Raw genomic sequence first — 14,871 nt, 5'->3', positions numbered from 1 at the left:
ACAATAATATGTGCATACGACCTTGAAATCGAAGCAATTTTGTAAAAACTGTGAAAAATCCATGAAAGTTGGCTGATATATACAATATACACCTTGCTAAAAACTCTTGCACTCTGCCTTAACAGCTAACCACTATCATCATTCTTTTTATCTTTTGTTTTCTACTTGACTGATAATTTTTTCCTCCAAAGAAATGCTCTAGATCAGAGGTTCCCCTACAGGATCAGTATCCCTTGAAGGTCAATGATATTTCAAAAGGGGTCAGCAATGATCATGGAGTCGACAGTCTGATCATAATTATGATCCTACCATTTATACTTTCATAAAAATATATAATTTTTTATTCAAAAATGTAATGTAAAAAATAAAATGCAAGAACACAAGACAACATAACCAATATATATATAATTATATAAAGAAAGCAAATTGTTATATAAACTGCTTGCAAAATTTGAAAGGATTTTATTGTTCGTTTCCAAGACATTGAAAATTGTAATGTGTCAGAAGAGAGTACATGTCTAAACCAAAAAGAAAATCTGTGCACTAGTTTTATCTTGTGTTTTGTCTTTTATAATTTCTCTTCCTTCATGTTCTTCCTGAGACATAACTAACAGTTCCTTTTTTATCCACTTCAAGATGTCAGTCTTCTGCTTTTTAAACTTTTTAGTATGACTATAACTGCTTTTAGAAGGCTGAAACTTATTACGTGAATTTAAACTTACCCAGCAGTATCATTTGGTAAAATATCATTTTCATTATTTAAAACATTGCCATTCCTTTCTTCTTCGTAACTAGCCTTTGCAATTTCTGGGGGAACAACAACAATATCAGTTTCATTCTCGTCATTATTAACATTATTATCATCTGTTTCTTCATCAAAAAATCTTTGAAGGGCTTCTTCTAATGTAAGATACCTCATTCTAGGCATTTTTAAACAACCAGAACATCGAAAGGAATGAGTGAAAAAGGAGATTGACTACCCATTTCCTGCTGACATTGCGTCAATTCAACACCTGTTTTCCATTCCTTCCCAACACAAATATAAACAACTGATGTAATATTCTGATAAACTGTGTCCTTGACTAAAAATAGATCATTTATAAAGACGGCAATTCTCAGCAAAAATACCCGGTCGAAAATTTTGCTTAAAGTATGAGATTAATTATTATAAACAAAATGATTGTTGAAGGCAAATATTTTTTTACAGAAATAATCTTCATAATATTCCCTACACAAAATCATCTGCTGGTATAAAATATCTTAGGTTATTTATATATGCATTTATTTTGACCATTGCGTCAACGCAACACCAGCGGCTAATGGTTTAACCCCTTCGCACCGACTGTCACGTCTACGTGCCAGCAACAAACACACTCACTTCCTGGCCGACACGCAGGTGTGCCAGAGTATTTTCCCATTCAGCCCTGACTGTCACGTATTTGTGCCAGTGCCCTGGAACGTTTTAAAAACTATAATTTCTGCCACAAGATGGCACTGTATGTCCATATGGTTTCAGATACATGTACATTATACCTTCTACTCGAAATGAGAGCATGACTCACATACACGTGTTTTTGATTATATAAACAAAAGGGGAAATAAATGTTTCCGAATGGCGTGATTTATGACGTCTCTTTAAATTCGCACGTGGTAGTTGTTTATTGTAAGTAGAGAAGTTTTATTTTCGCTAAAGCGTTGGGTATTTCGGTTTAAATTAGATCTTGTTAGTTGTGAATTGTTTCTGTTTTTAATAGAGACAAATCAAATAAATATTTTTTAATAGAAAATTTATTAGACGTGAATTCTTTCTGTTTTAGAAAATAATTAGATCTTGTTAGACGTGAATTCTTTCTATTTTTACCGTTGCAATCACACCAAGATCAGCAGAATCATTAAATCCACTCAGATTAACTGAAAGACATTTTCCAAAACTTTGTTCAGAAGAGACTGATAAGAAAATCAGACGACGATGCTTTGTTTGTTCACATTCCCGGAAAAATCCTCCAAAACGGCAAATGAGTTATTACGAGTGCAAGGAATGTAACGCAGGACTGTGTGTAGATCCCTGTTTTCAAATTTTTCATATGAAAAGAGAATTTTAAGTAATATATTTAGTTTTCAGATGTTAAAAGTCGTAAAATGGTGAGTAATGAAAATAAAATGTGTAAAATATGCATTTAAACAAGAAATAAGGTAATTAAAGTATATAGTATAAAAATATCTATAAAGCATAAGCCGTTTAAATACTCTATAGAGCATTATTAAACAATGCGTTGATACTTCGGAAATTTCATGGATTTAGGCTTAACAGCAAAAAAGCCCCCCGCCCTGGACAGACGCTTGCGTAAGACACTGCCGGCCTCCGCGATAAATGCGCGTTTGTGCTACCCAGCGCGAAGGGGTTAAGAACAAGTCTTATTCAAAATGCATAGGTACACTAAGCTTTTGGAATTTAAAAGTCATCTGAGAGAAATATCCCAAAATACCTTGCCTAACAGAAATAGGCTTTAGTCAAGGCACACAAAAAACAGGTTGAATATTTTTGAACAAGGTGATTAAGCAATTTTCTGTCAAATGTTAAAAAATTTGCCCCAATGCATCAAAGGCAGCCATCACATTAACTAAAATCAAAGTTTTGTGCAATCTGTGATTTTGTTTTTGTAAACATATTTACATCTACAAATTTAAAAACAATAGTAAAAATATAATAGAACATGAAAGGCAGTAAAGTTTGATTTATTTGGTTACAGCAAAGCACACGAGGGCTACTCGCCTAAGGGAAGTTGAGAGAACTGGCTTATATCCATATTACATATGGGGATAACCAAGAAAATACCCATGCAGCCAGTCCATTTGCCTGGAATCAAACCCAGATTTAATTACCAATGTTCAATGACTTCACTGCTTGCCTGCTGGTGGGTGCCAAGGCACAATAGACAAAGGGGGAAACAAAGGGAAGCTCCTGTTTTTTTCCCCCTTCTATAATGGAAACATACTCCTCGTCGAAACAATACCATTTTCTCTTTCTCTTCCTCACCACTTTCCATTAGTGCTGTCTACTCTCTTTTGTACAGTTACGGTAAAATTAAACTTTCATTTTCTCAGATTTTAGAGTAAAAGTGAGCATAAAGGATTGGTGTACAAGTTTCAACAAACAATCATCTATGGTTCAGAAACAGATTACTCAATTTTATATAAATAACAGCATTCAAGAACAAAATATTAGATGATATCAGGCAAGTGAACTATTTTCTCATAGCTCCCAACCTTGAAAAATATGAAAATGTATATCATTTCAAAAACTGCTAATTTCACGATGGTTTTCAGGTTGCATGGCAGCAGATTATTCAATGATTTATAATATGATTTTGATGTAGAATATATGAATATTGAAAGATATTTCACATTTTATTTTCTTCAGTTAATTTCATTTTGTAATTTGCTTATAATTTTATATTGAGAAAATCTCGAATAGGGAAGAAAAGCTGTAATTTGTACTTTCAAACATCATTAAAATTAAATAATTAATGTATGTACTTTCATGTAGATAAACTTAATAATGTACCATATGTTGATTTAAAAATATTATATGCAAATAATTACTGATTGAGGTTATATCTCCATATAAAGTTCTGCAAATGTCTACAGTAAATTAAGATGATTCAAATAAAATAAAATTTAATTAGAAACATTTTACTAAAAATCATTAGGGTTAGGATAACGTAATTTACACAAAACTGGGAGATGTGTCGAAAAACCGGGAAATGGATGCAGCTCTATTTTTGCAAAAAGGGAGGAGATTTTCATTTGAAAAGCAGGAAATTTTATTCATCAGTTATGTCATTATTTGAGAGGACTAATCTGTACTTTTTCAAATGACTATCTGACAATATATATATATATATATATATATATATTTTCTTTGACTTTTCAGATGAATGGAAATTCTTTACATATATATCGATATACTTTTGTTTGATGTTTTCTGACTCATAAACAAATGGCAAAATCATTAGGGAAGATAATATTTAGGTAAAAAATAAATAAATAAATAAATGTCAATATTGAGATTTCAGAATTATGAATTTTAAAAACTTCTTCCACAGATATATTTATGGCTTATTTTTCTCCATTTTGATATTTCTTACTATCAACTATTAATAAAACACAGCTAATAAAAGCACAGAAGCTATCCAGTTAATACACACTTGACAATAGAAGAATTACACATTTGAAATTCATTAAAAAAAATTACAAGTTGTTCAATACCTCTACCAGTACCAATTCATCATTAAGTTTGTTTTTTCCCTCTAGCAGGGAGAATGTAAATTTACTACAACTTTCAAACAAAAAATGAGCCAGTGATTATAAATAACTTTATAAATCCTCTTTAATTTTTTTTTTTTTTTTAAACTGTAAAATCTTTTAATTTCTACTTTACTTTCAGATTCCATGGATCATACGACTGTTCTAGACTTAACATGAAATAGTCTGCTTACAACAGTTATACATTCTTGTTTTTTAAACCAAAAATAACAAAACTGGGCATTAATTTTCACAAATGGTTCGTAGTGTTCACTTTATATGCCTCTTCCTTTGTTCCAGAAAGCAAAAAATATTATCAGATATAAATACAATTAACTTTGCATATTACAGCATATGATTCAAGTCTTGTTAATTTGTAGTAAATTAAATACCGAATTCCTTTTTTACCTGTTCATCTGTCAATGGTAACCAATAAATGCAAGGTGAAGCTTTGGTTTTCTGAAACAGATCATCTAGTAGCTTTGCTGGAGTATCTTCATTTGGCCTTCGTTTAGAATCTACAGAGGAACGAGGGAAAAAGGTATTTCAGCATTTTAAATACAAAAAAAGAAATGGAAAAAATTAACCAATTTTTAAAAAGATTCAACCTTTGGCTTTCTAGTATAGCATCTGATTTTCTTTAGTAGCATTGTCTCTTTGATGTGTAATGTGTTAAGTGACTTTAATAATGCTTTAATGAAATTAAAAATTATATAAATATAAAGGTTTTAATCTTATCTAATCATCTTTTAAAATCTATAACATCAATGCTACTGTAGTTCTCTCTCTCTCTCTCTCTATATATATATATCTCACAGCTGTCAACATTGACATACAAAAAACCACCATGTTCAGCCACCCAAAACTGGGAGTTTCTAGACGATTGTGGTACTACGTGGCAGTACCATTTTAATGAACTGAAAATTAATTTATTTTTGCTTCAGAACATGATTCAAGTTATTTTACTTTTTATATAATATGATTCTGGTGTAAAACAGTAATATTTAATGACATATACATTTTATGTTCTTTAGCTAACTTCATTGTCTTTTCTCATGCTTTTATACTAAGAAAATTATTATCAAGAAAGGAAAGTTTTAATTTATCAAAGTACTTTTAAATGTGACGAAAATAAAATTACTTCCATTGCATATTTTTCATGCTTCCTGTTCTGAAATGGGCCTAATGAATTTACATATTAATGTAACAACAAATACAAATATTAAGCAGTTTTTAGGAAGCAATTTTTTTTATTTTTATCAATAAATATTTAAACAAATACAAATATTTACTGATAAAACATATTAGTGATACTTAATATGAGTCTTCATATTAAGTATCACAAATGCCAATGTAATAATTAAAACAACTTGCATCAAATAAAATTTAATAAGAAAAATTATGCTGAATGTCACTAAGGATGGGGGAATGAAATTTTCACAATTTAATTTTATTGCTGGAAAAAAAAAAAATCATTAGTAAAAGCTCAAAATTAAAAAACCGGGAGAGTAGGCAGCTATGATATATATATTATATTCACTAATAACTTGATCCAAAATTATATATAAGACGAATCAGAATTTAGAACTTCAAACTTCTACTTTTCATCTCACATATAGGAGAGGGCTGCCTCTGTGGAGGAATTTCTAAGGGAAACTGGCTTGTATACACATTACATATGGCAAAATCCACAAAAATGCCCATGCAGCCAGCTCATTCGTGGGATTCGAACTTGGAATATTTAGCGGCTTTACTGCTCGGCCACTGGTGGGTCTCCATTTTTTAGGGCTTTTTGAAAGGAATAATTTTACATTTCAAAAGAAGACTTCCATAAGTTTTGCCAACATGCGAAGAAATGTATACAGCGTTTAAATGAATTTGTGCAGAAAGCAGCTATAAAAAAGTGATTTTCTTCAAATCTCACATTTTTTATAAATTTAGTCCTAGAATTCCATTCTATATTTACTTACATTCTAATAACCCCTAAAGTTAAAAAAGAATACCTTTCTTCTCTCTTTTCTCTGAACTTTTGGCTTTTGAATCAGATTCTCTGTTAACAGTAGTGTCTTTCTCTGGTGAGTCCTGTGAAATTTTATCTTTATCCCACTCCCGCACAGGCATTCTAGTTTTCGATCTCTCTCTTTCTTTCTTTCGATCCCTCTCCTTTTTCCGATGCTCTTCTGCTGGATGCACATTTCTAACTTCGTAAGTCTCAATATTCTGATTTGTGGGCTCGGGTACAGTTTTAGGAGGCTCACTTCCTCTTTTGTGAGACTCAATCTGGCAGAAACGAAATTACATTAATAATTAATCTTAACTAAGTTAAACAACACGAAAAAAGCTAAACATATATCAAAATACACAGATCTTTAAATATAGGAATCATCCCTATCATTAAAAAAAGAAATCTCTCAATATGCAAGTTTGTCGTACTGTGGAAACCTGAACATATTCACTTTTTGAAACCTGGATTTTTAATTTTCTTTATTTTATATTTTGTGTAAATTAAAAAAATTTCATATTTAAAATGTTTCAAGAAATTGGTGCATGTGTTGTACATGCTTCTTTTATGACCTTAACATGAAAAAATTTAATCTGAAGACTGCAAGATGGGGAAAAAAAAGGTTTTAAAAGAAGTTTGTTTTGCAGATTTTCACAAGCAAAATAGATTTCCTCTTAAATACTTTTATTTATTTGTAATAATTTACTAACATTATTTTAGATATGCTATTTTATTTTTCAGTGCATAACAGCATCTTACTGCTTAACAATTAAATACAGAGAATGAAATATTATTTCTTTCCTTCAGATCTTTCCAACTAAATAATATTTTTGATATAATACTCGATTTTTTTGGGTTATATTAGCAGTACACTGATGTTAGTTAAATTATTTCTTTTTATTATTATTGAAGAATACAATGATGGGGTATACAAAAGTTTCATTGTCTACAGAGGTATATAATTCTGTATACACACATACATACACTTCTATAATTCTGTATACACGCATACATACACTTCTATAACAAAAACAAGATATTTTTATGATTTGTTCCTCAACAAGAAAGCTGTCTACAAAACTGTAATTATAGCTGTTTTGTAATGTAATTGGTCCAAGAGGCGAGGAGAAAAGAAAAAAATCTATCAAACACCATTTTACTAAAAGTGCTTTAAAGCTAGTGTGTCATTAAACTACAAATATGAAATATGAAAGGCACCTAGCAGAGTGTTTACAAGAACAGACATGATTGATTCTGAGATTTATTCATCTGCTTTCACTTTCCCTAAGGTGAATTATGCATAATCAATGTTCGGCATTAAAAGAAAATTCAAAACTTATTCTCTTTTAAGTTTTCAGTGATACAGAAGGAATAAATACGCTAGGGACTTAAAATTTAAAAATCAAAGCAATTAATTTAAATTTAAAAAGTTTTGCAATTTGTTTTCAGAAAACATAAAAAATATTGTTCAAAGAATGAAAATTTAATTATTCTGTGTTTTCATTTAAGGGTTCTGGCATTAATTAAATTTTATAGTCTTACTGAAAAGCGCAAATGTAACATTTTTCATAACTATGAAGTAATTTATTAATTAGAATAGCTAGAAATATTTTACATAATCACTTAATTGATACAATTACTTTGAATATGTACTGTTTTTTTAAGAAAATATCACATTAAAATTTATGGTATTAGAAATATCAATATTTATATTCAATAAATTCAGTAACAAATTTTAAAATTTTCAAACATTTCAGTTAAGGAGGCTATAAAAATTTAATGTGTTAATTATAATTGTGATTAAAAATTTGAAACTGTTAGCAAATTTAAATATTTAGGATCAGAAGTTAATACTCTCAATGATTTAATGCCTGAGATCCGTAGTAGAGTCACAGATAGTAACCAATGTGTTTTCGTTCTAAAAAAATACTTGAAGTCTAACTTCACTAGAAGAAAAATGAATATTTTAATTTAAAAAGCTTAATCAGACCCATTCTTACATACTCTGCTGAGACCTGGGCAATGACAGAAAAAGCTAAAAGTACTAAATGGACTAAAAAAAATTAAATGGGCAAGACAACTGTGCAGAATGGATGAAAATCGAATAACTAAAGAGATCTTCTCAGCCAGACAATTCGGCACCGGAAAAAGGGGGAGACCTAAATTTAGGTGGCTCAACTGTTTGGAAACAGACTTAAGAATTTTAAAAATAACCAAGTGGATGTCCATGACCAGGGACAGAAGAGTTTGGAATTCGATTCTGAGGAAGGCCAGGGCCCATCCTGGGCTGTCTGGCCATAGAAGAAGAACAATTATAATTTTGCACTATTTTTAAATGAGGTAAATATCATGAATTAAACTGAATGAAATCAATTTGAATATTAGCATAGAAAAAGATATAAAAACTGAGATGTGTATTAACACAGAAAATATTAAATGTTACTATAATGAATATATTGGGTGAACAAACAAGTTTTGAGGGATTTACATAAGATGGCATTAATAGTATTAACCCGTTCGTGACCAAGGTCGCGAGGACGCAACGCAGCGATTCCACTCTTATCAGGCCAGCGTCGCTTCCACGCGAAGAGCTCCGATTGATATGGAGAGACCAGCGTCGCGTATGCGTAATCGGAACGTTTTATTTGAATTTTTAAATGCTACTAGATAGCGTTAAACGGCAACGGTTTTCACAACGGTCGACTCATATGGTATTTGACCTTCATGAACGGGCATTGGTTTCTGTTCTATGCTTCTGTATTTGATATATTTATTGATGTAAACAAAGTGAGAATCACAGCTCTTTAAAGGGCTGGGATTTATTGCTCGCTGTGTTTATATTTTGACAGATTGCGGAAATTTATGGAACGTTTATTAGTTGAAATGTTGGAGTAGAATTGCGTTTGTCTTTTGAGGTTTGACAGAGCGAGATTTCGAAATAGATGAATTAATCAAATAGTGAAATGGAAGAAAGAATTTCTTCTAGTTAATATAAACAAACTGGGAAACACAGGTGTTTGAAAGGGCACGTGTGAGTTCAAGTGACTTGTTTATTGCTTTGTTTTTTTTCATTAGGAGAATATGGGGGAGTACATTCAGCGAATTAGCAACGGGTAAGAGTAAAATATTTATGTTCGGTTTTGGCGCCGTTTTTTTTTTTTTTTTTTTTTTTTTTTTTTTGGTTTGTTAGATATGGCACTTCTAAATGCAAATGTAATATATTCGAAGGTAAAAGGCGAGAAAATATCTGCTTTGGAATTCAGATCCAGAGTTATTCATCAAATAATAGAAAAATTTGCTAAACCAAGGAGCTCAAAAATTACCGGGCATTTAACCATTTTGTCTAACTGGTAGACATTTTCCAAAAATTTATATTGATGGGAAAGGAAATAAAAGTAGAAGAAGATGTGTCGTATGTGCTAAAAAAAATCGAAAACAAACATCATATTATGAGTGCAAAATATGCAATGTTGGACTCTGTGTGGATCCTTGTTTTGAACTATATCACACACAGCAGAATTTTTAAATTTCGATTTTATTCAGAATATATTATTATTATTAATTTCCTCTTTTTTTATTTTGTGTTTGTAATATTTGCAGCTTTGTTTTATTGTGTATAGTATTTGTTTTCATGTGCATAGTAATAATTTTAGTTTTTTGCATATTTCATTCATTTGTATTAACGTTATATTTTTTATTTTAATACATATTAAATAGAAGTATAGTATATATATAATTTATAAATTTGGAGTCTTTTTATTAAAATGCTGATTTTATACGAATTTTTTTGTAAACTTAGACTTAACTGCTTAAAATGCGCGGGCCGGTAGTGACGCTCCGTTTCAGAGCGTTCGGTCCCGTGACTGAGTTTTATTTCCGCCGCACTGGTCCTCAAGGGGTTAAATACTATTTGACAGTCTTGTGACTATATTTATGTTAAAGCACCAACATTCCCATCTAAAAATTAGTCTGTTTCATTTGCTGAAGTGTAAAAAACAAACTTTCTTTGTACTCAACCCATGTCAACCTTCGTACCAACAAAAAATTTGCATAAAACACTTCTTTTTTGTTTTAATTTGAAGAAAATTGAAGCTGATGGACATCGATTGGTGTGTGAAGCATATGAAGAACATGCTCCATCAATAAAAACATGAGAGTAGGTTCTCGCGGTTTAAAAGTGATAATTTTGACACCGACAAAGAACGCAAAGGGCGGTCAGTAAAGTTTGACAATGCTGTGTTGGAGAGGTTATTGGACTAAGATTCATGCCAAACTCAAGAGGAGCTCACCAAAACCTTGAGAGTGACTTCAAAAAGCGATTTCAAAGCATCTCAAGGCCATGGATATGGTACAAAAATAAGGAAATTGTGTTCCATATGAACGCAAGCCAAGAGACATCGAACACCGTTTTTTCATGTGTGAGCAACTGCTCCAAAGGAAAAGTCTGAAAGGGATTTTGCATTGAATTGTGACGGGAGATGAAAAATGGATCTACTACGGCAACCCAAAGCGCAGAAAATTGTGAGGTAAGCCCGGCGTGCATAAAACTTCCATTGGCCAAAACGAATATTCATGGCAAGAAGCTAATGCTGTGCATCTCGTGGGATCAGCTCGGAGTGATCTAGCATGAGCTCCTTCAGCCTTACAAAACCATCACTGGGGAGAATGTTACAAATAACAGTTGATGCAGCTTAGCTGAGCATTGAAGTTCAAATGCTTCCAATATGCCAAAAGACATAACACTCGCCCCCATGCTGCAAAAGTCATCAAAGAAACTTTGGAGGCGCTTCAGTGAGATGTCCTACCCAGCCCGCCATATTCATCAGACATTGCTCCTTCCGACTTCCACTTGTTCTAATCGATGACTTCATATGAAGAAGCCAAAAATTGGGTCAGTTCTTGGATAGGCTAAAAAGATGAGGAAATTTTTAAACGTGAAATCCATATGCTACTTGATGTGGAAAAGTCATAGCTAACGATGGACAATACTTTGAATAAAATATATGTTCCCAATTTCTTTGAATAAAGCTTCACCCCCCCCCCACACACACACAAAAAAAAAAAAAAAAAAAAAAAAAAAGCTAAGAATTTGTACACCCAATAAAATATTAATGATTTGTGAAATTTAATAATTATAAAATTGATTATGGGCTACATAAATAAAAAGTATAAAAAAAATAAATTTGAAATTATGGTGAGTATAAATTTGAAATTATCTTGAGTTAATTCTCTCATACCCTCTTAGACATGAAATGCTAAGAGCTACCATTTACAAAAAACAAAGATATTTATTATTATTATTATGGAAGGTTTTAATGCAGTTCTCAACGGGGTTCACATTATGCAAAGAACAAAAGCCTTTTCAAGCAACTACACACCAGTCAGTTAAGAGGATATGCCCAGTATTGATATGGAAACACTTGTCTTTTAGAGATAGTGGAGACTTCAGTTTGTATAAAATCTGAAACTGAAAATGAAAAATAAACAAGAATGAAACTATAACCACTGTATTTCCCTTTTCGACAAATAAAAATGGTTGCTAGCTAGAGTAATTTAGCAGCAATATTGGATTGGGTAAGCAAAAATACATCACAAGCTAGATTTTTGCAATGGTTTTATGTAAAACTGATCAATTCTTGATAAGCGAATTTAATTTTTAAGGAAGGCTTGTAGGATGTAAGTTAACCACTATTTGTATTTCACTTGCATTTTGAAAAAATTATTGAACTTTGAGAACTGCCTTCTATGGAACAGCATGCAGAAAAATGTTTTCAAAGTTGTGAGATTCTGGCTGTAATAAAAATTGGTACTTTTCCGTTTTACCGGCGCAAGCGATAAAATCGCCAATAATGGTACAACCGATGCCAAACGGAATATTCTCGCTGGTAACCTTTTACGCATCATTTTCAAAACAAGGCGCTGCTTTTTCTTATCAGATTGATTGTTTCTTTCAACACTGGCATATACAGTCAAAAGTCGTTAATTCGGACACCCATAATCCGGAATGATCTATAATCCGGACCTCAAAGCTAAAAACTTTCTGCGCATGTGCCGCATTGGCACATGCGCACAGGCGTTTTACGCGTGCGCGTAAGACCTTGACTACTGCGCATATGCGTGTGCGCAAGTGCAGAATACGTTTTCGCCTGCGCGTTTAATGTATAAATGCGTAAGCTAAAATGATCTAATTATCTATTTCAGTTAATGTTAATGATTGCATTGTTCCTTAATCTTCGAATTGGATCCCGCTTATTATTTTTTGCAGACTGTAAGAGCAATTTTATAAAAGTAAACTTGAACTTTCGATTATGTCAAATAGAATTTCCGATGCTGGAACTTCCAAAGGATCTACAAAACGAAAGTATGTTTCGATGTCCAACAAACAAAAAGTGGAATTACTGCAAAAAATGGATAAAGACATGAAGAATGTGACAGAGAGGTTAGTGAAAACGAAAAAATTTTGATTGACAAGTTAGTCGGTATTCTCAGCACAGCAATTAACGAGACTTGAACAGCGGAACTTCGTAACTGAACAAGAAATTATGTCTTTTTATAGAATTAAATAGAAAGTATTATCACATAAAATGAAGCAACTTAAACAACTTACATTGAAAGAAATGTTTAATAAAGTAAACAAATAAATATTAAGTTTTTTTTTTTTTTTTTTTTTTTTTTTTTAAATTTTGATACCCTTTAGATAGTAATTGTTCTTTATTTCATAAATTACGGTTTCATATTTTTAATTTTAGAATTTCTGCATGCCATCTTATGAGATTTAAACTGATGATCTATAATCCGGAAAAATCGATAATATGGAATCGCCGAAGTCCCGATGAGTCCGGATTAACGACTTTTGACTGTAATTACATAGAATTTTTATCAGATAGTTCAGTTTTATGTCTAAGGCCATTTTCGGTAATTAAGTCAATTAGGATGCAATCACAGCGCTTACCCGAAGCCGAAAATATAGAAAAGGTAAAGTCAAGGGTTAAATTCATCGCTTCTAATGAGAATGCATTAGCGAAGTAAAGCACTGCAGGTTTGCATAATTTCTGAGTAAGCTATTCGTACGAACTGAAATATTTCTTGCATTTAAACTTGTGTTCCAAATTAAGATTTAACTTGAAATTAATGTAGATAATTACTGAGAGCATTAGATTTTTGTAGAGTAGATTACATGAGATGAGATCGCTTGGAGTCACTTGATATGAACCGGCGAATCAGGATGTTGAACCATAGTAAATTCTTAAATTAATGTCTTTTTACAAATTTATTGTCTTTATTTATTGGCTTTTTATAAAATTTTAAAGGATATTAAAATGTTTATGCCTTCAAAAAAAATTCTTAGAACTAACATTTTTTAAAATATTTTTTATGTGTATAATGTATGTTGTTGCCAATAAAGTCTGCTTGGCGAGATTTGCGCCGGCGAAACGGAAAAGTACCTAAAAATTGTGTTTATGGGCATGACATGAGACTTTTGAAAATGAATAAACAATGGCAATGTTATGTGAAAATTTATGATAAGTGATTTAAATTTTCTGTCTGCTACATCCGTAACTTTTATCAATCAAGTAAAAAGCAGTCTATTCCTTCAAACTTCTAACAATATGGCAGGTGCAAGTTTTTCATAAACGGTTAAGATATTTTATTTTTATACATTTAAGATATACAAAAATATGCTGGCTTTTACATCTGAAATTTATTTTCTTTAAATCTTACAAACTTTTAAATGTAGGTTTTTGGTAAAAAAATAAAGTGGCTGTTTTTATAAATTTAAACTGGAAAGTTCTTCCATTTAATTAGCTTTTCTACCATGATCTGACTTTTTTGTACACTCAAATATTTAAAATTTTGTCCTATCCAGCATGCGGCATTTCCTAAGCTTTTCAGACAGTCCAGCCTTTCACTGTATTTCAAATTTCACAGTTATCAAAGACACTTATTTTCATTTATTCCAGAAACCTTCCTATCACATATAAAATTAACTTACATCATCTTCAGTGGCAAAGTCTACTGATAATATCTTTGGATTTGACACTGGCCATCTTGTACCATTTAGAGCATTTCTAGCTTTGATAGCTTCTTCTTTAGTTTCATACTAAATAAATACAAAGAAGAATATTTAATTAATTTGATTTTTTACATATAATGCATAAAATACATGCACAAAAACATAACTCTTTGAGTACATCATTATTAAAAGTCACAGTGCGTAAACCGAAAGGGAAAAAAGTACCCAGTTTCAAGTAAATTAGTTTGACATGTAAAAGCATTTTTAGCACAAAGTTGAAAATTAACCACAATCTTATAAATAAAAAAAAAAAAAAAAAGAGAGAGAGAGAGAGAGAGAGAGAGAGAAGAAGATAATTTGGTATACGTCATTAATTTACTCCAGATCTTTGGATGTGTACCAAATAGCAAAAATAATTAATTGATTTGTATTAAAAAATTCTACCGTTATTATTAGAACTCTTTAATATGAAAATACAAATGCACTGAGTGAAATATATATCATACATAAATTAAATACTGTATATATATATATATATATATTCTTTTTT

At 31.2% G+C, this 14,871-nt stretch overlaps 1 protein-coding gene across 3 annotated transcripts in view; it reads right to left on the bottom strand.

The window, feature by feature from the left end:
- Positions 1-14,871, bottom strand: part of Acn (apoptotic chromatin condensation inducer acinus) — a 108,041-nt gene that overhangs the window by 6,898 nt on the left and 86,272 nt on the right. For all 3 annotated transcript variants that reach the window (XR_004757459.2, XR_004757460.2, XM_035354321.2), the window contains exons 13-15: positions 14,301-14,408; positions 6,309-6,585; positions 4,714-4,823 (exon numbers count right to left, since the gene is read on the bottom strand). Coding sequence is in view for 1 of the 3 variants with exons in the window: in XM_035354321.2 (XP_035210212.1) it covers positions 4,714-4,823; positions 6,309-6,585; positions 14,301-14,408 (495 nt within the window). In the remaining 2 variants the exon portion in view is untranslated. The remainder of the gene's footprint in view (positions 1-4,713; positions 4,824-6,308; positions 6,586-14,300; positions 14,409-14,871) is intronic.

Source organism: Stegodyphus dumicola, chromosome 1 (assembly GCF_044657685.1).
Source record: "Stegodyphus dumicola isolate Sdum_Otavi_A_Nest chromosome 1, ASM4465768v1".
Taxonomy (NCBI): domain Eukaryota; kingdom Metazoa; phylum Arthropoda; class Arachnida; order Araneae; family Eresidae; genus Stegodyphus; species Stegodyphus dumicola.
This window is presented reverse-complemented; position numbering and strand designations above follow the sequence as displayed.